Consider the following 25,558-nt stretch of genomic DNA (forward strand, 5'->3'; position numbering starts at 1 on the left):
CAATGTTGAATGTCGTTCTGCAAAACAACTCATTGAGGTTTTACTCATCACTTAATGTAGTAATGTGTTGAGACTCAGTTAACTAAGTGGGAACAAAATGACAGAATGTTACATTCAGTGCAACAATGAACTAGTTCCTGTAAACCTGCACAACATCGTAACATCGACTAATATGGCTTTCACAGTCCGCAGACTCCACAACACATTTTAGATCATTCGTTTTTGTAACCTGTCTTTTTCTAGAGCATTTACTATTTGTATCCCCGCCCTCATCAGCCTAACATTCAGGTTTTAGTTCGTCCATTAATAGTTAATGATTAATAGTCTTTGCAGTTTTATTGAGATTTAACAGCCATATTTTGGATTGGTGTTATCTGTTGAATTGTATTATGCAGGATATGTATGATGTATTGTAAGTCAAATACTACAAATGCTATTCTATTTATATAAATGTACGCCATACCTCCAAACAAAAATACCAGTGTTTATTTTCATAAGCTTTCTTTAACTTAATGCTCCTCACACTGAGGCATGTGCGTCTTAGCAAGCGGTTTATTATGGGCTTTGTGTTTGTGGCGTAGTGCTGTAAATCCAGTGTTAGAGACACCTCTGTGAGCCAATTTGCACCACTGTGGTTTACAATCAGTGATCATGACAACTGTAGACTACCTGTGACCGTTATTGTAATGTGACAGGTGCGTTTCAACCAGGAGCGGAAACGGAACCAAAACCTAGTGGCCAGAAAAGACACTCAAGTGACTGTGGCTGACCTCGAAAACATTAGGCTATAAGTGTAAAATATTGTCATTATTTCACTCTGTCCCCACCCTTCTCTCTTTATTATTGTAACTTAACACAATGTAAAGCCCGTGATTCATACTTTTGTCCACGGGGCGCAAAATTGGACCAAAACGAAAGCTGCGTTTGTCCTGGACCTGTTTCCGCACCTGGTTGAACCTGGCATTTGTAACTTCAGCACACCCCTGCCTCTGTGGTGAACAACAGTCCCTGAATAAAGTGCTACACCTACAGCCACCCCATTGTAGTGTCTGCGCGTCTTTTGTTGTTATTGTTCATATGCAAGCGCTTTCAGCAGGGCCCTGCGTAATTCCCCACTTGTTTGAGAGAACCCAGAGCGATATCGGTTTTGTCGGCGCGTCTCCTCCCCTCTCACAAGGAAAGAGTTCCGGGTTCTTGCCAGACCGACGGGCTTGTTCGGTATTGCTGCGTTATTACGCACCGACACACGACTGGAAGATGTCTCTTTTGCTGGACAACCAGTTTAAAGAGTTACCGCAAGACAACTCCGTGGACACAAAGTTGTTTTTAGACGCGGTCTCCCATCTACCTGCTTTTATCGGTGAGTAGCGAGACACAAAAGCAAAAAAAAAAAAACACCCATCTGGGAAAAAGACATGGTGCGGACACGGTTCGCTCTTCGCTGACTTGTTTCTCATGACACGATTCTTCAAATGGCTTGTCACTTGGGAGTAAGTTGGGCGCGGAGGACGTGGCTGCTTTTACGCACACTGTACGCGTTGTTGAGCTGCAGTGCCACCATCCACACCATAGTGAAACTCATTGTTTACTCACTGAACATTGACCCCATTGTAAACTTTGTGGAACTATATGCAGACTTCTTATGTGTAATCTCTCTCTCTTTCTTTTCTCTCTCTTTTACTAACTAAAGACACAGACACCACTCTTTCAGGCCCATGTGTGGATCGTCATTCATATTTCATTGACCTGTTCTCAAATATCTCTTACAGACTGTCTGGGTTCAAAAGTTTTCTCAGTCATCAAGTCTGACATTACTGGCAACATCACGGTGAGAACGCGTGCATTTATAATTCCCTGCGGTTATTTACCCACTAATTCATTCATTTGCTGCATGTGTTTTCAAGAAAATCCGAGGAGTCTATGTAAAGGATCCGCAGAGGTATGTCACTTTGCAACACATCCTGGAGGCAGAAAGAGACGAGCATCCATCAGAATGGCCCAAAGTCGGTGCCACACTCGCTTTGATGTGGTTGAAGAGGTTAGTATTACCATGGCGTCATAGGATCTGTTCATGTAACGCTTGATCAGTGTTCGTGTAATGCTTGTGTTTCTCCTGCAGGGGGCTCCGGTTCATCCAAATCTTGCTACAGAGTATAGCAGATGGTGAAAAAGATGAGAATAACCCTAACTTGATTAAAGTCAATATTACCAAGGCTTATGAAGGGGCACTGAAGAGATATCACGGCTGGCTCGTGCAAAAGATTTTTACGGTGAGAAAAATAGACTTTTGCCTCGCTGGATTATTAAAGGAACAGGCCACCGTTTTTCCATACTGTGATATGTTCTTACCTGAGCTTAGACGAGTTGATACGTACCTGTCTGGTCTGTGTGCGTGCCTGTGGAAGAGCTTGGTCACTTCTAACTTCAACCCGTTTGGAGCCAGAGGAATATGCTGGGAGAGGCGAGATGCTAACAACATCTTTGGTCTTTTTGCGTGACTGAGCGCACATGCAAAGACCAGACAGGCACGTATCAACTCGTCTAAGTTCAGGCAAGAACATATCTCAATATGAAAAACGTTGGCCTGTTCCTTTAACACTCAGTATTGAAATAATCATATAGTTTTTTTTTTTTTTTTTTTTACAATTAGTCACTAACACACAAAGTAAATTATCGCTCGTGAGATGTCATTAAATCTGCCTAAACCGTTCATTTCTGTCTTTGCAGGCGGCACTACTTGCAGCTCCGTATAGGTCCAACTTTTTTAAGGCTCTGTCCAAAGGAGAGGAAGTGAAAGAGGAGGAGTGTTTGGCAAATGTGCGTCACTTCCTGGTAAACTTCACAGCCACTGTAGATGCCATCTATGACATGTACACTAATCTAAATGCAGAGCTTGACTACAGTGTTTGACATTTCATAAAGTGGACATTCACTTTTTTTTTTTAACACAATCTTTACGTTTTAAAACATTGTTGATGTGCTATTTATTAAATTAAGTGTGCCTTATGAAATCACAAGCTTTAATATGGCTTATCTTTTTTTAATTATTCACTCTTTCGTTGTTTAATACATTTCTTTAGCCTGTGCAGGATGGTGGATCTGTCTGACTGATTATGTGGTTTTATTTGTGATTCCAACATTGACTTGTCTGTGTATGTACAAAGGGCCTCTACACACAGATCCTCCACACTACCTCTACAATGGTGATGTGTGCTTTGCGTCCCCTTCCACGCCCAAAATGGTGTTGAAATGAGGGATTCACTTCCATATTTCACTTTGAGGTGGTGGTAATCCGACTCTTGTGAAATGTTTGCTTACTTGCTCTGGTGTCCTTTTCTCTTTTCTGTGTTTTTTTTTTTGCAACAATGAAGTAAGTGTAAAGACCTCTGTTTATGAAGGAAATATTGCGCTTGTACTGTTTTTGTTTTGTATGTTCAGTTAATGTTTTTAGCGCAATTTCAACACTGGCTAACGGTTAGACGATTATTACAATTACGACTCAAATTGTCTCTCCAATACCATATATTATTTATTAATTTTCCAATTTCTTATATGGATGGGTGTAAGCAGCTGCTCTGGGCAGATTCATGCTGTTACACCAATGTGGCTACAGCCCCTCCGACTATATGCACTTACTCACACACCATATGAGCAATATGGGTGAACTGCTTTACCCAAAGACACATCAACAGTATGCAATGGTCAGAGCTGGGATTGATCTGCTGACATTTTTGTTGAACACTGACTTCTGTTTTTTATTTTGTGTTAAGCACTGGCATCTAACACAAAAATAAATTATTTTTGGAAAGATTCAACCTTCTCATATTTATTTCTGAAGAGAACGAGATTACATTACTTTCCCTTTAATGTCTGGTTATACCGAACTCTATCGGCAGTAGTCACCAGATTTAACTTTAGGTGGCAGCATTCTACCACATTGGATTTTCTAGGCCCCTTCATAAATTGACACTACTAACACTGAATAATAAAAATTATACATGCTGAAGGCCAACATGACCTATTATTTTCTGAATCTCATTTTATCATAAATATAACCTGAATGTGGATGTAAGAATAACCACCAACCACGCCCAAGTTTATAGATATTTAATGATTCCAAAAAAGCTCTCTTTCCTTCTCTCCTAATCCTTCAGATCAAGAAGCCTTTTGGTCTGCCCAGTCCTACTTATCTGAAGTGTGTCCTAGGGGCCGCAGTGGCTCTGGTTGCCCTCCCAGCGGAGCCCGAGCCGAGTTAATCGTGTGTGAGTGAAAGCTAGAGGAGCATGTCTGTAATCCTGGAGGTTTATCAGCACCACGCCTGGCCTGTCTGACTGGGAGATAGGACCGAAGGGCTTAAGAGTGAAGCCAGGACACAATGGACTAAAGACAGGAAATGATTTACCCCAGTACAGCAGTGGCAAACTACCCACTGACCCCAAACTCTGGATGATTGGTTATCTGAAGTAAAGTCACAGTTAAACCAAGCAGTGACTAATGTTGTGCATCTCAGTACTATAGCTCATTAAAGAAAGATTTCTACCTTTCCACCACTGCCTCCATGCAAGTTGTGTGATCTTCAGTATTATAAATCCATGTTGTGTTATGTGCACTGACTATTTAGTATTAACAGGCTGCCTAAATGCAACCAATCAACAATACAAGGTACGGAAAGGGAAGGCTTTGTGGATGTAGACTCAAATTACATGGCTTTCATGTATTGAGCCCCTTGTGTTGTGCCTCGAGCATTAATGATATAAATGACTATGAAAACCAAATTATTCCCTCTAACGCACATTCATTATTTATAGAGCAATCTACTGCTTCTGAGAAATTACCCTCACAGAAATATTAACCAGAAATTATGGACGGAGGGATAGATCTTGATAAAATGAGACATCAAATCCATTAAGAGCAGTACTATAGTCGAGATCTATTAGCCATAAACGCAAGATAAAGTCCCCTCTGTTTTTTTGTTTGAATCGGCGTGGATAAAAAGCCATAATTAGTCTTCGCTTCTCAAATGTAAGGAGACGACGGCATGGTTTAGAAAAAGTCCTTTACTTGACAATCCTTTTTAAGAAGAGGCAAAAAGGTTGAGATTAGGGTCATACATTTCAAATGATTTCACAATAGTGTTCACATACTGTTTTGTATAATAATAAGAATTGCACTTTATAACAGTTGGGAGGCTGTAAACCCCAACAAGCCGGCTGAAATAAATAGAATAATAAAAACCAGTGCAGACCCATGAACACTCAGTTATACACATCCCACCAGCCTAAGACACACTATAGCCCTAAAATAAGATCAAATAAGATACAGGAAATGATTCAAACTGCCTTTGCTTTAATGTGGCACTCTGCTTTACCTGGGAAGTATAACATAGACAAACCAGTCATTACTGTCAAGTCCACGGACCCCGAGGGATTCTAGAGTTCCCCAAAAGTAAGAAACCAAAATGCACCCATCGCCTGCCCTGAATGCCATGGAGTAGGATACGCAGCAGTCTCCACATGCGGCGCTGCATAACTACATGATGAAGATTTACATTTTGTATTGAGTAAATGACTGGATGAGAAAAAAATAAAATAAATAAATCTCTTTTTTTCCCCTCCAAAAGATCAAAACTTTTCCCCCTAGAACCAGCCTGTTATATCTGCACCATATGCTGCAAATGCTGGCCTGGATTATGAAGGAATATCATCTCTGATTCTTCAGAAGTCACAGTAGAGCACAAAGGCGATAACCATAAAAGCTGAGTTGGTAAAAAGAATGTTTGCTTCTCACGTTTTTCCGTAAAAATATACAGTGTATTTACAAAAGAAAATGTTACAAGAAATTTTTCAAGTTGATGCTTTTCTAAAGAATTACATACCTAATTTAACTGAGGCAGATTTATAACAGATTATGTGGCCATTTCTGAAAACAAAAGAGAAGTAGCTATTTTGTCAACTATTTAAAAGAACAAATGCTTACACTTGTCAGCTCAAAACAAAGACAAACACATCCGCGCACAAAAACAAAAGCTTGTCTCATTCTTACAGATGTCTAGAAAAGTTTGCGTGTCCTTTTTGTGGCAGCGCTGTGTCTTATCTATAGACAGGGAGCTGGATGTGGCTTTGCTGGTGGTGGTGCTCCAGCAGTAGAGGCATCCCCATGGCTTGGTACCCGCGGCCCAGCATGCTCTCTTTGATGCAGGGAGGGTGAATCTCACTGATGAGGCACTCCAAAGACTGCAGGCTGCTGCTGAGCGCGGCCGCCTGGCACAGGCTGGATGTGGGCAGCCCTCCGGTCAGGTTTTGGTCTGCACTGTAGGCGTGCTGGCTGTGAGGATGTGTGTGGAGCGCTGGGTGGTGCACTTGATGGGAGTGGAGTTGATAGCATTTCGGAGGGTGATTTGAAAGTGACACGTCTCTTGGTCTGCCAGCACAAATACCCACCTGAGAGTGATAACTACTGTCACTATTTGGAGTGGCTGTTATATTATTGTCCCAAAGTGGATCATAGTATGGGCCAGTAGAGAAATCTCCCTGTATGCAGTTCAAGGAGGAGCTGCACACACTCTCCTGCACACAGGGGGGGTGCAGCCTGTATGGCAGTTGAGAGGGGTAACCCAAAGTCATGCCACTTTCAGGAGACTGTCCGACTTGCACCCCATTCCCCACACTGTACATACTCACTGCTCTCTGTTGATACTGCTGTGTTTGTTGTTGCTTGGACTGCCACGACCTATAGTTCTCCTTGTCCAAATACAAAGCTTTGGCCATGTCTGCCGTCTGCGTGGATAAGACTGCCCCTGCAAACATCACTCCGCTCTGGGGCGCCACAGCAGCCACGGCGTGCACTGAGGGGCTAGCTCGGGCCTCCCCTCCCAGCTGCGGTGCCTGGCTGTGTGGGTTTCTGCTCATCTGCCTCATCAGACTTTGAACTTGTGCCAAGTCAGACTGGGGGGGCAGACTGTGATCCCCTGAGGCCACCCTGGTGCTAGAGCACAGTGTGTCATTGGGCACATCTGAGGACTTACACGAGCTATTACGATAAGCTTTATGTCCATGTCTGTAGGAGTTATTTATGGGATTATTGTAAGGTGCCACTGATGTCTGTATATGCTTAGTCCTTTTGCCTTCGGAGTTTTTCACCACACCTTTGACAGTCACAGAGGCTTTGACAACGGCCAACAAACCATGATATCCTCCAGAGTACGGATAGGAGCTGTAACTCTGTCCTGTAGTGTCCAAGCCGTTCACGGTCTTGTTTAATTGTTTATGCTGTGGCACTCGCACTTCACTTTGAAAAATTTTAATGGTCAGTGGGCTGCTGGCAGTCTTTTGAGCAAAAGCATCCAGCTCTGCAGGAGAGGGATATCGAGACGCTGTGGATACACGCTCACCTGCAAAGGTACAAGAAACATGTTTTCAGTATTTAAGCAAGTATAATGCCTGTTCATACAAACACAAAGGAATTTTCGCGGAATTTGGTAATGGAGTCCACTGAAACCTTGTGTCATTTCACACATGAACCTCATCCCTTCCTCCAGTCAACAACTTTTGAACTTAATGTAAATGATTTAAGTGTTCCAAAAGTGGCCCATTTAATGAGTGTACATCATTAAAGATTTCCACAATATTGAAATTAGATTGTTAAAGTCATCATAACATATCAACAGGCCCACAAGTACAGTATAATATCAATAATTTTGAAAATTGCTGAGGAAATTGTATTTGAGCAGATGAAAACCCATCTAATTGAATTGGTAATGCCTTGCGTCATCTACAGTTTAGCTTCAGGAAAGCCTACTCCACTGAAACGGTCACTCTACATCTAGTCGAGCAAATTAAATGCATGCTCGACAGAGGAGGCATTGTCGGTGCCGTCTTACTAGACTTGCGTAAGCCTTTTGATTTAGTTGATTGTTATATTCTTCACATTTAGAATTTTCTTGTAAAACACTGTAAAACACACCTGTATAGATGCAGGACATCTGCTGGAGCTATTAGAAATACACAGTGGGTGTTCCTCAGGGTTTTCTGTTTGGGCCAATGCTTTTCAGCCTCTATATTAACGATCTTCCGCACGTGATCGGAAGGATGCGGGTTCGAATCCCAGCTCCCGCAAATGCACACTGTCATTGTGTCCTTGGGCAAGACACTTCACCCTAGTTGCCTCCTGTGGCTGCGTACATTGGTGTATGAATGAGAGTGAATGGGTGACTGGTTCCTCAATGTAAAGCGCTTTGAGCCTGGTAAAGGTAGAAAGCGCTATATAAGTTGAGTCCATTTACCATTTAAAAACACTAATCTGGCAGCTGAACAACTAATGAAATCTGGTATAACTTTGAGATATTAGATCTTACTTTGAAGGCAGCAAGGATATGTATGCACTGTCTTATTTTCTTAATCTTGTCCTATGTCACCACTGGAGTAGTTTCTACTGCTCTACACCTTTTCGTCACTCTAATTTTGGACAACTTTGGATAAAGACATGACCTCTTAACTCCCACAGTAACTGCGCACATTTCCTCCAGTTCAGCATTACCCAAATCTAAAAGCTTCTTGACTGGACTGGCAAGTATAACGCCTCATTTTAAAGCTAAGGTCGACAAAACTCATAAGCTCTTTCGTTATGATTGTCTCATTTTCGGCATTTTTGTTGCATAATTTTTTTCTCTCCATGTTTTGGTCACATTTTGTGTGTAGTTGCAACAAACAAAACAACGAAAACATGGCAAAAATGTGGAAAAAACCCCAAAACGAAGACGTGATTAAAAAAGCATGAAAATCAGTAATAGCGTGACAACAAAAGCAACGAAGAAGCTTAGATGACTTTTGCAGGACTTATAGTGGCCTATTGGCAGTAAACACTCAGGTCAAGAAGCTTTTAGATTTTGAAGCCGAACTGTAAAATGCGCTTGGTTAAGGCGGGGGTAGTAGCCACACTAACCACCAATGTGCAGACTCTCTTTGGTTCACACTCCCACGGTACTGACTTTGTCCTGGTGTTGTTGATTTTTTTAATTGGATCTGTGATGTTGTATATTATTGTTGTCTGTGGTTTCTGTGGTCAACCCTGAATTTTGTTTAGCCTCAGGTTAACTCTGGTACAATGCATCAAAGGGCAACATTTATGTTATAATTGTACAAAATCCCTTTTGAATAAATACATTACCGGTAAACTAATCACTGGCAAAAGATCAGAGAAACAACAATCTGCAATAGAAAGGGCAGCAAAATCAAAAAGCAAAAACACTTCATTTCAATTTCAATGACAAAACCAATTCCTGCTATGCTGGGAGGGCTCACTTGTCATACCCATCGCAAATTGATTTGGGAGTTCATTTCATTTCGGGCCAACAGTGAGCCTCAGACTGTGAAAATGACTCAATCCGCAAGATCCACCTCATAAAGAAAATAAATTGCGTGTTTAAAAATGGAGAAAATAGGGGGATAAGGTAGAACTGTTCAACCCATGCGACAATTTCCCAAAGGACTGAATGTGGTGCCAGGAGCATGAATGAATTCTACAGAGAAATACAACAAAGCAAAAACATGGCTTATTATGTAGCGCTGAGGAGAGCTGCTTTGGAAAACAATGACATCTGGGTTTGCCAAAGGAGTTGTTTATACTGTATACAACATCAAGATGTGAGCCCAATCCTCTGTGCTTTCTCATAATCTCAGTGTGGAGAGAAGTAACAGGAAGAACCAGCTGCACAAACTATCTCTGGCTTTTGGTTATTGCCTTGACACACTGGTTCTCAAACTCAGGGTCATCTGCAATTTCATTTCCTTGTTTATTCATTTATTTATCAGGGACGATGCAATCAACAGTGTGAACATTCATATTTGCAGCTGATGGTTCTCCGGTTTTACTTTGAGCCACAATTGGGTGGTTCGGCCCCTTGTCACTCGAATAGAATCAGCAAATAGACAATACAGAGATGTAACGCCTAGTCAATTATTATTATTATAAACTGCAAACTGCAAAGGATTACTGAACAGTTAAACCTGTGCCCCATTTTGAGAACTATTACATTTTCGGACAAAATGTGAATGTGTTATTTGCTATGCATCTGCCATTTCAGACATTTTCTTCAGAGGCAAATGTCAGGGTAGCGTCGTGCGATTGACTTGCGGTTCCACAAACACTTTGAATGCTAACACGTCTTCACAGGGCGTCTGATATTGTTAGGCCAGAGATTAGAGCCCTGTCAGAGCCAGGGAGACACAACACAGCTGCACAACCCACTCGGGCTGCCTTAATGTGGTGCTATGGTAACCTCATTAGCAAATAGGCCTTTCCACGCTTTGCATTTGTATATGTCATTACTGTGTGACACATGCATAGATTTCTTTTTTGTTCTTTTTTCCCTCTCATTCTTGACAGAAACTGTGGTAATGATTATAATTGCAAAAACAAAGATGAAAAGACTAAGAAATCTGAAATGGCCCAGCATGAAGCAAACCTGCTTTAAATGAACAGACAAACAGGGGTAATAGTTTCAAATGTGGGATTTAATACCAGTCTGTGACATTAAATTGTGGTAAGCCAAGCAAAGGGCCATTGTCACTTGAAGTGTACGGGTGATAAAATGAAACATGGCATTAAGCATATGTCAATTACAACAATCCATCATAACTGAAATCACAATTTCTCATATTGTTTGATAACTGTTCGACAGAGGAGGCGTTGTCGGTTCCATCATCCTAGCCTTACGCAAGGCTTTTGATTTAGCTGATTATAATATTCTTTACATTTAGATTTTTCTGGTAAAACACTGGCTGTAGGATGCAGGACATATGGAATAGACAATGGGTGTGCCTCAAGGTTTTCTGTTAGGGCTCATGCTCTTCAGCCTCTATATTAACAATCTTCCACACTTCATATTGTTTGTTTGTTTGTTAGGGTTTTTTGTTAGTTTTTTACAAACCAATACAAAATGCAGGGTTTGAGAGGGGTGGGAGGGAGGGACAAGCTTGTGTGGACTCGTAATAAATACATTGCAAAGTTGTTTTTATTTATCAACAGAATAGTAAGATCTTTGGCTTACATTTAGGGCTGCCTGCAAGATATTCAACTAATAATTTGAAATGTCATATAGGTTGCAACTACCATAGAAATATGACAACTACTCTTATATATAACATCTAGTTCACAACAGCAGAATGCTATATCATATCATTCGTAAAAGCTGCACATCCTGTATTTATGGGATTCAGTCTTCTTTCAAATGTTGAAGCTCCTACAATCGTGATTTTTTTAAATGAAATGTAATCACAAAAGTGTCAAAAAATTAAAGAAATAAATCATAAATCAATCTCTGGTATACTTAAAACCCTGGCCCTTGAAAGAAAATGTGTTACTTTTCCATAATCATCCACAGTGCCTTTGATTCAAAGTGTGCCAAATCACTTGTAAATGAGGCTTTTTCCCCACCTCGCAATAGTTTGAGGTTGAGAATGTTAGAAATCTTTAATCAGCCTACTGCACCTTGAGCAAATGAGATTCATGCAGCTCCTGAAGTACTTTGCATTAATGTGTTGGTAATTTTCAGTACACATTAGGCACAGAGACAAAATGTGCAGCACACAGAGTACATACACTCACAGTGGCTCAAAAGCTGATCAAAGCTTATCTCACTGCTTATCAACATGGGAATGTTGTTCCTCAGGGGGCAAACAGTAAACTGCAGGATATATTTCAATGAACAATTACATGACTTTTCCCTAACTCCAACTGGCTACTTCACTCATATTTTACAATCTACACAACTCATTTGTTAGGAAGATTCTTTGTCGTCATGTCTTGAAATTCTGAGTTTTTCCATACTCAGATATGTTCTTACTTGAGCTTAGACGAGTTGATGTGTACCTGTCTGGTCTTTACGCGTGCACTCAGTCACGCATAAAGGCCAAAGATGTTGTTAGCATTTAGCCTCTCCTCCTCTCCTCTATGGGGCCCAACGGGGGTGAAGATGAAGTTCACGGACACCGAAGTGCTCTGAAGGTGTTATTATGCTTTATAATATAGTTCCCCTTTTTATCCGCTTAGAAAATCGACATGTTTAATTTTGTCTAACCATACTTGGATCGTGTAACTACTCACGTAACTGTATTTAAATAGGGAAAACGTGGAAGAGCTTGGTTGCTTCAAACTTCACCCCCATAGAGGAGAGGCTAAATGCTAACAACATCTTTGGTCTTTTTGCGTGACTGAGCGCACATGCAAAGACCAGACAGGTACGCATCAACTCTAAGCTCATATCTCAGTATGGGAAAACGGTGGCCTGTTCCTTTAAGATACGATGTTTAGACCAATATTTATTCAGAAAAGTCCCACTGAGATTATACAATTTCTTTTCCAGGGACGTCCAATGCCCAGAGCGGAACCTATTGCACATATTTTAGTGTCATATTGAAGACATGATGGTGCGCCACAATCTTTCCCCCAAAGAGCAGTATAGACCCATTATCATGAACCGGAGGCATAAAATGCAGTAGCAAAAACAAACATGGAACTGTTGACATGACAACCAGGAAATGGCAACCCGGCCCTGTCAGGTGCTGAGAAGAGCAGAGATAATTAGCAGTCTGACCTTAAGCACTTAATCACCCTGAACCTGCACATAGCAAACTGCTTCACTCTGTTGCCTGAGAGCCACGGCCAAATGGCACTAAATACACCATTAGCCATGTTTGCTTCAACCTTGACGGGTCTAGGGCCTTTAGCAAGAACGAGTTACATTTACTTTCATATATTAGAGAGGAGGTTATATTATAGCCAAACAATTATAGATTTCAGTTACTATCTAAATACTGTAGAACAAAGTAGATTACAAGTTAAATGGTTACCTCTGCTCCTCATTTCATCCTCCCTGCATTTTGCTAAAGACGGGACGGCGATTAGGAGAGAGCCCTGATCGATAGCCTTAATGGTCCCAATAGTCTGGCTCAAAATGTGCCCCCAGTTGGGAGAGGCGGTCCACATTAAACATGCTGCTGAGGCGCTGTGGCACCCCGCTGAGAGAAACTGGCACGCTTTCACAGGAAACACCTAATCCTCATTTCCTGCTTCCAGCCAGGAGACACGCTTGCAAAAGAAACAGCGGGTGGCTCCGGTCCATCATAAACCCGTATAGTTACGAATGGGGCTGTTTGGTTTGTGCGCAATGCATTGTGGCTTAAAAAGAAAGGCTTATACACTGGCTCTGAGATAATTGCGCAATAATACACAGCTTATTCGCCATGTTGCCTTAAATATATGGCCTTTCCTAACACAGGTCCCACCCCCATACAATCCCACTGGGTGTTTTCTGCCACTTTAACTGCCTAATCTTTTCCCCCGTGGCCATACTCCAAGCCATTTCTTCCCAGATTAGAGCAGAAACCTCATTGTTTTTTCGCAGTTTGGAGCTAATCACTAATTTATGTGCAAAACAACCCCAGGGGCAGGGTTGAAAAGACAAGCTGAACCAGAAGTCCCCCCCACCCCCCCAAGCTTTCAATGGCCACATACCCTCCAGGGCCTACATAAGGAATGCGTTACGGTGACCGCTCGATATGATTCTCTGGAGATAAACTTTTCATAAATTATACCCACTCATTTTCACGCATGTGTGCCGCACTGCCAGCCCGAAAACCCCTGCGTGTCTTTGATGTAGCGCAGAAACTTATGGGACACAGTTGGAGATAACAGATTTTACATGTCAGATCCTGAGCAGCAGCATGGAGTTCCGAGCTGGCAGCTAATTACAGGCCAGCGCCTCTGTCCCTGCCTTAATACTTGTTTACCACACCAATAATCACCCATATTTAAACTGCTCTGCTCTGGCCCACCTTAAGACTTTTAGGGACGACGAGGCGCAGCGCTTTCAATGCACTTAAAAAAGAAAAAAAAAAAGAAAAAATCTATGTCTGGGGTTACCATGACAACCTCCTCTAAGTACCCTGTTGGCCCAATAAGCCCAGTCATTAGAACCATGTAATTAATTGGCCCTGCCTCCATTCATCTGTGGGAGACAAGCCTCTGTACTTGGCTGTCCACTGCTTGGAAGCAAGAAACTCAGTCGAGCAAACGCACTTCACTCCGATTCTATACGTAAAATATTCACATAGTTGTGCCAAACAATTAAGAAAACATAAAAAAATATATTGGGGCAGCAATAATTGAGTGACTGTGGTTGCAATTGTTTGTTATTATTAAAAGTTCTGTTCATTTAGGGTGCTGAGAGCTGCTCGGATCCGTGCAACAATTCTGCTTTACCAATGTTGCGTTCTACTTGCAGATCTCCGAACACTGAAATAGAGCAATAAACCCATGCTCTTTACTGTTCCTTTTTCTCCAGTCACTACAGTGCCTCCAGAGAGGTGTTGAGAGCAACAGAGTAACCTCCGGGTGGAACACTTAGCTGCGTGTGCTGGAAGAGGCTCACGCTGCACTCCTTTGCACCAATGTCACTTTTCATTTGTGATGCTCGCCCTTGCTTGGGCAAAGTTTCTTCCCTCAGAGCCGACTCCAGCACGGGCCAGCAGCGTGGGAAAAAAAATCATTTCCAGTCTGTGCTTTCGAGCTAAGAAGTGCTCTGCTCTTTCGCTCTCATCACATCATTTCTCACACTTATTTCGCCAAAATCTTTCAGATGGCTTTGTGTGGCTAAGAGCTTTCATGTCCATTGCCCCCCATTTGTTGATAGCTAAAAATGGAAATGCTTTCAAAAGCGCAGCGGAAACTAAAGACTGTCCCAATTTAACTCAGCCCAACAGCGAGGAGTTTAATGAAGGGGCCTGGGCCACACACACAGAGCTCATCAGTCTATTCCCTGCGGTTTGAGTGAAATGTGAGGCAGGAGCTGCAGGGTGCTACACCAACCACAGACGCTCAGCTAAACCCAAGGGGAGCGGGCCCTGCAGGTAAACAGGATGTGAAGAGCACCCCTGGTTACAGTGCACCTCGGGCAAAATGGGTCCTTCTGTTCCAGCGTTTAGCAGACAATCGCTCCACTGATTCCCAATTAATATTTAATAACACAGAGACAAAGAACCATTTCACTCCCTGAGCAAAGAGGTTCGGGCCGAAGAAGCATCCAATTTTTCCAAAGCTGAATAAAAATAGATCCGGGGTACTCAACAAACCAAAAAGTGCACACGAGAAGTCACAAGTGATCCTATGCTTAGGATGATACCTGAGGAGACCTTCCCAATAAAAACACCTCCATCCATAAACATTAGCTCCTGTTCCAATGGTTTCAAGCGCCTGCCTATAGAGCACTGATGCATTTGTGATTCTGAATGTAGTCGAGAAATCTCATGTCCAGATTTAGCCACGATCCTTCTGACAGGAAGCCTAACCAGCGGCAGTTACTGAAAAACACCTGAGCATCATCTGGCGTCAGGTTAATCCGAACACGGTCGTCCCTAAAAGCTGACAATTGGGGGTCATTACATATGTTCATGTTGTGCCACTCTGAAAGTGTCAGCAGACAGTAAGCTTTCTCATATATTGTATCATATGGTATTGGCAAGAGTGTCTGAAATCCCCAAATCACGGAAAATATTCAGTGGTGGAAAGCACAGCAAAAAAAAAAAAACATCTGAATAAAGTGCAAAATTACATCTGTATTTCTTTCCCCCTACTATTTATATCTTGTCTATAATTAAACAAAAGGCAACTCACCCTAACGTGCCAAAGTCTGAAATGCGCCTCATTAGTGAGCGTGTATGGAAGTTGATTGCCTCTGTCATTTCACAGTCGTCTCTGACCTGACCCTTTGGAATTGCAGGGGCTCACTCAATTAAAAGGCATCATCGTCACAATATTAGTCGCGAGTGACTTTATTGTAACTGAGGGTCACTAGAAAATTTCAACAAACCTGGAAAACCTTCACAGGCTTTTAGAAAGGTGGGAGGAACTGACGAAGAGAGAGAAAGAGCTCACCTTTGGAGTTGCCCTGCTGCGGAGGTGGCACTGACAGGAGCATTGGTGGAGCCGAGGGCATGACGCTTTTGGCCGAGCAGTCCAGATGCTGAGAGGAGAAGTTTTGTCTTCTTTGGATGCATGCCAACATGGTGGTTGTCTATGGATGCACACAGCCTCCACATTCCTGCTGGTGAAAAGGCAGTGAAAAATAATATGTCAATCAAGCAAGTTGAAATTGTATTTAGGACATCAACAAATAAATTACACATAGGGCATGGAAGCTATCGTTTTACCATTGTAAACTGACATTAAGCTTAATGCATTGTGATGATTAAAGCACTACTAAGTAACTCGTGCCCCTGGAGGCCATAAGCGCCACTGCAGGTGTCCTAGCATGTTGCGTTTTGCTCATTAATTGTCCGTGAGAGTAAATACTACACTGACAGAAAAGAGCGGGATATTGTACATCCAAATACACAATGAAGATCCTTTTTTTTCACACAAACTTGGCTGTTTAAGAAATACCGTTTAAGTGGCGCTAGCCCACAGTTAGCTTTGCCGTTAGCCTGTTAGCTTCTTCTTCGTGATTCCATTACTGTGTATTGCACCTCCGGGTCGGGGGGCAGGCGAAGTTGCAATTGTGGTTTTCTGGCCAGACACACAAGGGGGAGATGAAAGACACCTCAATCATCCCATTAACACTTGTATTACCCCCAGAGGGACTACGGAAAGGATTTATTGAGATAAACAAGTTACTTAGTACTTTTTTAATCCATACCTGAAGTTAAAATTACGCAATAATAGTGCATCAAACTTCTGTTGGTCTTGTAAATGGCGCCCAATCAACAAAAGACAGAGCAATCTCAAATAAATAATATTACAGATTTATACATTCTCTTTGTGTTGAACTGCACAAAGAGCGCATATACAACTGTAATATTAACAGAAAAGAAATTTAATTTTGCTACTAGATTGTTCTCTGCCCACTCAGGATCCTGGAGAGCACCAGATCGCTGACACTCCAGTTGAATCCAGCGAGCGCTCCCGCAAGTTGTTTGTAATATTATATGACTAATTTGTATCCTCCCACCGTCTTCTTGTTCTGGTGGCTCTTTCCTGGTTTAAGCCTGTTCTTCGGCTGCGATCACATAATCTTTTAGAAAGTCATCTTGAGCCCAGTCATTCAATGTGTATTTATGATCCTATTGATCAAAATAGAAAATCACTTTTCTATCACTGTATGAATATTTCGGGCCGTGACAAGTGTGATGAGAGTAATGGTGCTTAACACGGTGCATACAGCTGTTCACCAATTTCCTCATCTCACATGAAGGGAATATTTCATTAGCAATCGCATTTGACTTTCCTTTTGATTATGTGAAGTCATCAGCAGAAGGGAATGCCAGTGCACAGCTCATGTATTACACTTTACATCACTCTGTATCAGGTGGAAACACAGCGGTATGAGAAATGCTCTTATTTGCAAATAAAGAACAAAGCTAGTGTTATATACAGGAGGTCTTTCACATTTGTGTGTGCCTCTCATTAGACCAGAGGACAGTTAATCGAGTCAAACAGAGGCGTGTTCACAAACGCTGCAGGAAGATGATTAGCCCCATGCCAAAGGCAGGCAGAGAGTGTTCATTTTCCTCAGGTGTCTCTCCCCTCCTCCACTCAACATCTGTCCCTTGATGACAAGCCCACTTCAAACTGCTCAGTGCAAGCTGTCTCATCAGAGCGCACACATGTGAGAAACTAAGAGCCTCAGTTTGGCTACATTCCATTTGGAAAATAATGGCAATTTCAGAACAAGCCATTACCACACATTTGGTCAGGAGGGACACAGTGGAAATGCACAAAGACCACAGGAGGAGGAAAAGGTATCTCCAGGGAAATCCCTTTGACTAGCAAAAAATGAAACAGGGATAATATGCAGATGGGGGAAATATGTCAAAAAAGGCTGCATTACTTTTATCAAAGAGTGGCCTGGAGCTTGAAGGCTTTTTTTCGACAATAGTTGCTATAAGTCTTTTTACATACCTTAAATATTAAATCAATACTAACTAAATCTCAACAGGCAGCATGAAACACTTTTAAAAGCTCAAACAAAAACAAGGAGAGCAGCTTGAGCCTCCTCCTCCTAAGTCAATCCTTTGTAAGTTACTTTTTAAAGGATGTTTATCTGAACTTGTGCCAAAGGTTTTTTATCAAAATTTCCATCCCAGAGTGCGTGCTCTTGACCCCCATCTATCCATCTCAAGGACGACTTTAACAGACAAGGTTACAAAGTCCAGGCTGTAAGTGCGTCTGATCCTGTTCACTTTGGGCCACTTCCATGCAGCAGATAATCAGCATTATGAAGTCCGCTGTGGGCTTTCCAAAAAGATAAGTCAGCTTGTGCTTTCAGCCCATCTACTGTCCCCTATGGTTTCCTGATAAGGCTGTTTTTTGGCAGAGGCAAATATACTGTTTCAACGTCTTTCCTTCAGCGTTGACACAAGAGGTTTAAAAATACATTTTCTAATGCATCCACAGTCCTATGATCGCCATAGGAGTGTTTGAAGAAGATAAGGCGGTCGGTTAAGTTAATGATAAAACACACAACAGAGAGGGGCCCAGGGCAAACAGGCAAAGAGACATAATAAAAAGCAAACTCTAGCTTTGTGATAAGATCTTCACAACTATTTTCAAATAACACGGGCTGCACGATGTTTGATAACTGACTTGAATGTTGCGATATTATACTATTGTGATACTAAACTAACAATTTCAGCATGGTACATTTCTTTACTTTATTGTGTCACAATATCATGTATCACACAATGAACATATCAGAGAAATTACCGTTTTTCTCCCTTGCACCGAGTGAATTGAAAACAACAAAAGCCTATATAGATTAAGGGGTAAATGCAAGAAAATAACAGATTTAAAGGTTATATACAATAAAGGTTATATACAATATATTTACACACACATACATATATCCATATGGCTGCATCATATGTTCATGTCGCAAAAAATACAGCAATATTTAATATGTGAAAAAAGAAGTAGGCTTTGACTGAAATTAATTAATTAATTTATTAACTGAAATTGGCAAATTCAACCTACAACCAAAAAATGCATAGATCTTATAAGTTTACAATTTCCCAAATGTATAAACATTTTAGAACTCCCCAATAGCATAATGTTTGTTACATGAAACAACACATTAATGTAATATTACACTGTACCTGTATGTCTGTATGCATACATAAACACAGACTTATAGTAAAAAAATCAGAGTACTATAGTTAATACTTTCATATTATTAACACTTATATCCTAATATATCTTTATGTATTACAGGTCCACGCTTGGTTTTGCATTTTCCCCCCGAGGCATTTGATTAACAAATGCGGACCATCTTATCTTGAATAACTTAATTTTGCTTCTCATCTCATGTGTTAAAAAAAGGTACATTTCATTAAATGATAAAAATGTAATCATTTGTTTTCCCATCAAATTGTGTGAAAACAAGACTTTAAAGAAATACTGAATCAAAAACGCTGAAATGAAACACAATTAGGAAAATTGGAAAACTCAAGCACAAGTTACCATGTGTTTTTGTTTTAGGATTACATCTCAGCCAAATGATCGACCTCAGTCACTTTGATACTACATAAACAAATAGTGCAATAACAATCATTTGACGATATTAATATGCAGCCCTATTATTAATTATCATCAATTATCACTAAATCCAGGTCACTTGGCATCATGTTCTGTAATGAATTTGCTTCCTATATGGATACAACATTTCCTCAAATGTTTATTTTTTCCATTATAAAATGTAATGCAGCCCACTTTCCATTTATAGGACTATGCAGACTGTGGCCATCCATCAGGAGACATTAAAATAGATGGATGGTATTGTTCTGACCTTCCGAAGAAGTTTCACAAAAACCTGTCTCACAATCCCAAATTCCACACTTCCAGACATACAGTGCTCTCAACGAGCCACTCTGGCTCTCTCTCCACCATCCCACTGCACTTCTCTTTAGATTCCTCTGTTAATAATTAGATGATAATGAAAAAGGTTTAGGAAGTGCACCCTTTTCACTCTACGGGGGGATTAGCATGAGGGCTATGCAAATGCCCTCTTCTTTTTCTCCAACTGCACTCAAAATTCATGTGTGCAACGGACAGAGTGGAAAAAAAGGGAAAGAAATGAATCAGAAAGGTTAATTTGGGGAGAAATTAATGATTAACACAGAGCACGGGGTCATTATGCAAGTGGTAATGCACTGGTTCTCCTTGAATGAAAACGCCGTGTACTGTGAATAACAATGCATTTGGCTATAATTAACTGTATATTATGTATGATTGTGACAATGGAGTTGGAGGTGGCACTGCAGGAAGCTGTCCTATAGTAATGGAGACTAGACAAGTAAAGTCTGACGTACAGACAGCAGTTGTGCCGCAGCTGCCAGTTTCATCTCTATACACATTCACAATGATCCCCCAGCCCCCCTCATACATTTTTAATAGAATCTATTACTTCTGGATTAGCCGATAAGAGCCGGCCTGGTTAAATTCTGTAATAGTTTGCATAATTGGCATCAGAGCTGTATAAGAGAAACCCAGATTCCTCCTTTTCCCTTCTGTGCACAGAAAGAATTTAAAAAAAAGGGATACAAAGGTTCACAAAACAAACAACCCATAGCCACTCCTGTCCAGCACTTAATGCCTGGGGGCTGATAACAATGAGCCTCATTTCCATTGAGATTAGCCCCATGTAAAAAGGTATTACAACGCGGTTAAAGGGCTTTCATATACAATTTATGCAAGCTGGAGATTCATAGAAATACAATTATAGCCAGCCAGGCAATATTCTGACAGATGTCCATAGCATTCAGATGGATGTGAATCATGCAGCGCTAATGGCTGGGGGATCTGAGAAAATATTTTGTGCTCCTCCAGCAAAAAAATAAATGAATGCAATGACGTGGTGATAATGAAGGTAAAGAAGGGTGAGTGTAGCAGCTTTGTAAATATATCACCTCAGGACATTAGGGGCCTCATTTGATGACTTTTTAAACTTGTTTTCAGGCCATGAAGGAGCAATGATAAAAAAAAACAAGCAACAACAACCTGAATCTGGGGTTCAACACTGGACGGAAATAATGCCATTGGAAAAGTCTATCACAACAATTCAATAGGGAACTCGAGTCGTAATCAAAGCAAAAGGTGGTTCAGTATTTGATTGTGTTACTTCTTTGGGTGGCGACTTTTTGACCGGGCAGTGTGTGTGCTCGACAAGGGCGTTGAAGTGAAGTCAGAAAGCTTTGAAAAGCCTGACCCAGATGTGCTTCCATTAGATGAGCTGAGGCCAAGGCAAAAAGATGCGACGGATGGGTAGGGATGATGGCAGGGATGCTGATGCTATGATACTGGTATCGGATTCGGAAAAAATACGATATTGGGTATCGACGACGAATATCCGATACTGAACTGATACCAGTTTTGACTCTCAACGCCTTAAAAACACAACTTTTACCACCTAAACGTGTGTGAATATGGACATGCTGTATATCGGTTTAAAGCTAAGAACCTGGAGAATATGAGCGATCGCTGTTATTGTTTACTTCCGCAATTTTCGCCGGATGTTTTGGTGAATGGTCGGCAACAGCTGATGCATCCAGGCCTCTAACTCGGTTTTATAAAATGATAGATCTGTTACAGCGCAACAAAATGCAGCGCTAGCAATAGCATGCTAAAGCTAGCGGGTACATGTTAATGTTAGCAAAATCTAATCAAGGCTGGGTCAGAAACTATGATAGAAATACCTAAAGAAGCCTAATACAATAAAATGACCACTGCTGAAGCCAATTGTTTGTATTTTAGTTTAAGAAATAACTGATCTCACATTTGTAATGCATATTAGGGTAATATACCCGAGGATAGTTAGTGTAGAAAAGTCCAGTGATCCTTGTTTAATGTTCATCCATTACTTTATCAATACATATAACTGATAATTGATCTGAAACATCATGACAATAAAATATGACTTTATTTATCTTAAAATGGAGAAAAGAGTCAATTAAATTTTTCACTCAGAGAAAGACACTTTTAAGAAAGTCGCTTGGTATCGGTAAATATCGGATATCGGCAGATACTCAAACAACAGTATTGGTATCGGTAGCAAGGTGATGGGGTAAATGCAAAGGTAGATTTAGAGAGTGAACATAGACGTCAGTTTGGTAAATAAACTGTGCCTAACTGTGTTGTTGCAACAGATTCAACAACTAAGCTACTTATTCAACTAACTGGCAGCAGTGGCTAATCTCGTGACTACATTAGCATAAATGACTACCATAGATGTCTTTCTGATCCTGTCTGCTCATTGTTAAATCGAGCAGCAAAACTTCAGCCAGCGCTTTTATCACCAATGCCATATTTTCAAATAAACATCAACTTGATAAAGCAAAAAAAACAAAATAAACAGCTTTTATATGGTAATTTGTTTGGTTTTCAGCCATTTTTTGTGTGCCAATCAACCCTTAAAAAGACACAAACCAAAGCGGGAACCATTCTCCATTTACTTGTTAGGAGGATACCCTAATGATAAGTTTTTCTGCAGCAGCGACTTCAAGAACATCAAAACATTCCAGGGAGCTTTGATGTGTTCTACTGAGGATTTTTTATCATGCCATTAATTTGAAATAATGACAAGATGCAATCATGTAGACAAAATAAACACTACAGGAGTCCCAAATCACGCTGAGAGCCGGCTGTGTCCCCTCCCCACTGATCCCCCCCCCCAGAGGCCCCAGTCCTTAACCTTTCACCCTTCACTCCCCGTTTTCATCCCATTACTATGAATAGACCAATTAGACAGATTTCAAAAGATGCCAGGCTACCCCTAATTACACATGACATCCCCTTGTAGTCGATAGGTTCGTAAAAGAAGCAACCAGGCCACCGACATCATGATTCATACTGTATACTCCTTCCAAGTAATTTCACTTCATCTCATCCTATTGTCCTCATGCATAAAACTCAACGTCGGCTATAACGCCGGCCAAGAAAGCGCGCCCACATAGATGACACGGCAAAAAAATAAATAAAAAAAATAAAACACATGACCTCAATCAGTCCTTGCACTGGCCTGAGTAATAATGATTGGAGAAAAGGTCATTCTCGTGGTGAGCTCGATCCCTCATTGGGTAATTTAGTATTGGCCCCGAGATTGAGCAAGGCCGGGCAGACTTCACAATAAATCAGAGCCGGGTTACTTTAGAGAGAAAGCTAAGAGAAGCGGGCAGGCAAATGACAAATCCCCGCTCTTCACAGACGTGGAATTACTGCTGGGGTGTGATGCGAGATCAGAGGGAAAAGCCCACGGGATACCTGCGCCATCGACTGCTCATAACATGACTCAATTTACAAGCTCTGCAGTGACTACCCAAACATAGAAATTGTATTACGTTGAATCGAATAGGTTTCCGGCATAGCTGCAGGCTATAAAAACACATGCATTAACATTCATAGCAATAACAATGTAACAGTGATGTTTGTTTTGTCCAAAAAGATGGATGTTTTTGAATCATCAAGTATTGGCTTCTGACATTATTTGCCAAATTTATATCGCTGGAGGTCATTAACACGAAGTAGAAAAACAAAATATGATTATTTGCGATATATGGTCAGGGCTATCAAATGTTCACTCACTGTAGATTATGTTTTCTGTTCAAAGATAACCACAGAACACCAATCTGGACCCTATAGTGAGCTCCGCATCAGTAGTTTTTGTTTGAGTTCACTAACCTCCTCATTCATTTTAATCACCAAAATGGCCATAAAACAGAGGCGAATGGGAGCACAAGATCCATAACACAGACATATAAAATTAAAGGCTTTCTATCATATGCTTTTTGAGTAATGGGCCCCCGCTCCATGGATGCTTTGGGGTGCTTTCGCTTGCCCTTCTGCTGATTGATTGGAGTTAATTTTGGAACGTCAACACCACATACATCTATTTTAACAACAGCTAAGTCATTGCAATATAAATCACAAATGGCACAATGTCCTGTTTTTTGAATGTGCCCGTTTCTAAACCGGAGGCATTTTCTCTTGTGCTTCAAAAATAAAGCTAATCCCGGGGGGTTCGACTTATTTTTCCACAAAAACGGCATAGAAGGGAAGAGGATAATAAACACCAAATTGCAGGCTTTTCTGGTGTGCCTCTGGTGGAAAGCTGTGACATCCCATCTCTCTGGATAATAAAGGATCTGGCACAAGCAGGAAAAAAGGCTTGCAGGGTAGAATTTCACACCTGGCCAATAATCTATAGGGCCTACTGCTGCGGCTATAACCTTCAACCTCAGCTGCCACCGGTGCAGTGAGGTGCGATGATCCCTCCTCCGGCTTCCAGACAATAGCGGTGGAAAAAGCTTCAGAGACAGCTCTCAATGACCAATAATATACTTCAAAGCGCTTCCTGGATTCACAGACATTCAGACGTGGAAAAGAGGGTTTGATGATGAGAATGGTCACACATCACAGAGCAAAGATAAACTTTGCAAACCAAATGCCCAACACTGTGTTCCATCTTTGGTAAATGTAAACTAGGGATGGCATATAACCTATCTGGACAGGGACCACGTTTTAAATCTATCATACAGCCAACTATGATATATATACATATGCATACAGTATATATCTATATATCTATAAATATATACAGTATATATTTTCAGTAAATTTATATATATATGTGTATACTGTATGTATATATGTACAGTATGTATATATGTATATGTATATGATATACAATGCATATATACAGCTATATATACATACACTGTGCACAATAAGAATAAAAGTAAAATACATAAATCAATGAAAGAATAAAAATACTAAAAATAGATTAAAATTATTTCTTACGTTGTTCTAGCTTATCATAAGGCTTGTTTATCTTTGGTTCGCCACGGCTGATTGGTCACTCCCCGGTTCGGAAGGCGTATTTCCTGTGCTGTTTTTCCAATGCGTACAGTTTGGCTCCGGAGAAATATCCATGGATGGGACGGTATTCTTTTGGCTGAAGCGCACTTCCTCTACATGTTCAAGATCTCGATAGGAACAGACGATGTGTCCCGAGTACTGGGTCGCTCTTTCTCTTCCTGTACCCTCTCAGCTGGCGAGTGGCTTGTGGTGCCACAGGAGAGTGATGTCGGAATGGAAATGAGTCCTCTGTACTGTTGAAACCGGCTCCGGCCCAATCAATCAAAGCCGTATTTGAATATTCCCACGGCTCAGCCAATGGTGACGCAGAGGAGGCGGATGCTATTATGACGCCCGGGCAGCCAGAGTAAGCACGTTGCTCTCAGGAAGAAAAAAATATATATATATGGGGATTCAGTAGATTGGCCCCAAGAAAGATTTATCTATTACCCATGCTTTAAGAACATTCTGTCCATCAAAAACGTTGAAGGAAAAGAAACAAAATGAAAGCCAGGTTAATGAATAGCCTTTAGTTATTGATCATTGACCCAATTGAGACTTTTTTTTAATAGTAGTGCTCGACCCCTCCTAATATGGTTTTAAATAGCTACATATCACATTATTAAGGTATACATAATAGTCTTGTAAGCTTGGGGCCAAG

The 25,558-nt window shown here is 41.1% G+C and overlaps 2 protein-coding genes across 3 annotated transcripts; one reads left to right on the forward strand and one right to left on the reverse strand.

Moving 5' to 3' along the window:
* The first annotated feature begins 769 nt into the window (after positions 1–769).
* On the forward strand, positions 770–3,778 carry LOC306959619 (glycolipid transfer protein-like). Its single transcript, XM_079551775.1, has 5 exons — positions 770–1,360; positions 1,770–1,828; positions 1,905–2,038; positions 2,120–2,270; positions 2,728–3,778. The coding sequence occupies exons 1-5, from the start codon at positions 1,078–1,080 to the stop codon at positions 2,908–2,910; spliced, it is 810 nt and encodes a 269-aa protein (XP_079407901.1). The 5' UTR covers positions 770–1,077; the 3' UTR covers positions 2,911–3,778.
* Positions 3,779–5,056: 1,278 nt separating this feature from the next.
* Positions 5,057–25,188, reverse strand: LOC306959205 (protein FAM222A-like). Of its 2 annotated transcripts, none has more exons than XM_079551234.1 (3): positions 24,841–25,188; positions 15,931–16,096; positions 5,057–7,390 (listed from the first exon to the last, which is right to left on the reverse strand). In XM_079551234.1, the coding sequence occupies exons 2-3, from the start codon at positions 16,058–16,060 to the stop codon at positions 6,090–6,092; spliced, it is 1,431 nt and encodes a 476-aa protein (XP_079407360.1). In that variant the 5' UTR covers positions 16,061–16,096; positions 24,841–25,188; the 3' UTR covers positions 5,057–6,089. The 2 variants fall into 2 exon arrangements, with proteins under 2 accessions (XP_079407360.1, XP_079407359.1); XM_079551233.1 differs by having other exon boundaries at positions 15,931–16,099.
* Positions 25,189–25,558: the final 370 nt, after the last annotated feature.

This window comes from Gobius niger (genome assembly GCF_951799975.1).
Source record: "Gobius niger genome assembly, chromosome: 2".
Lineage (NCBI taxonomy): Eukaryota > Metazoa > Chordata > Actinopteri > Gobiiformes > Gobiidae > Gobius > Gobius niger.

Bases quoted from the DNA above. Each gene is read 5' to 3' on its own strand.
- LOC306959619 (XM_079551775.1), top strand. From the start codon at position 1,078: ATGCAAGCGCTTTCAGCAGGGCCCTGCGTAATTCCCCACTTGTTTGAG. The intron at 1,829-1,904 runs GTGAGAACGCGT...TGTGTTTTCAAG, and splicing joins ACATTACTGGCAACATCACG to AAAATCCGAGGAGTCTATGT. The intron at 2,039-2,119 runs GTTAGTATTACC...TTTCTCCTGCAG, and splicing joins GCTTTGATGTGGTTGAAGAG to GGGGCTCCGGTTCATCCAAA.
- LOC306959205 (XM_079551234.1), bottom strand. From the start codon at position 16,060: ATGTTGGCATGCATCCAAAGAAGACAAAACTTCTCCTCTCAGCATCTG. The intron at 7,391-15,930 runs GTGAGCTCTTTC...GTACCTTTGCAG, and splicing joins GCAGCAGGGCAACTCCAAAG to GTGAGCGTGTATCCACAGCG.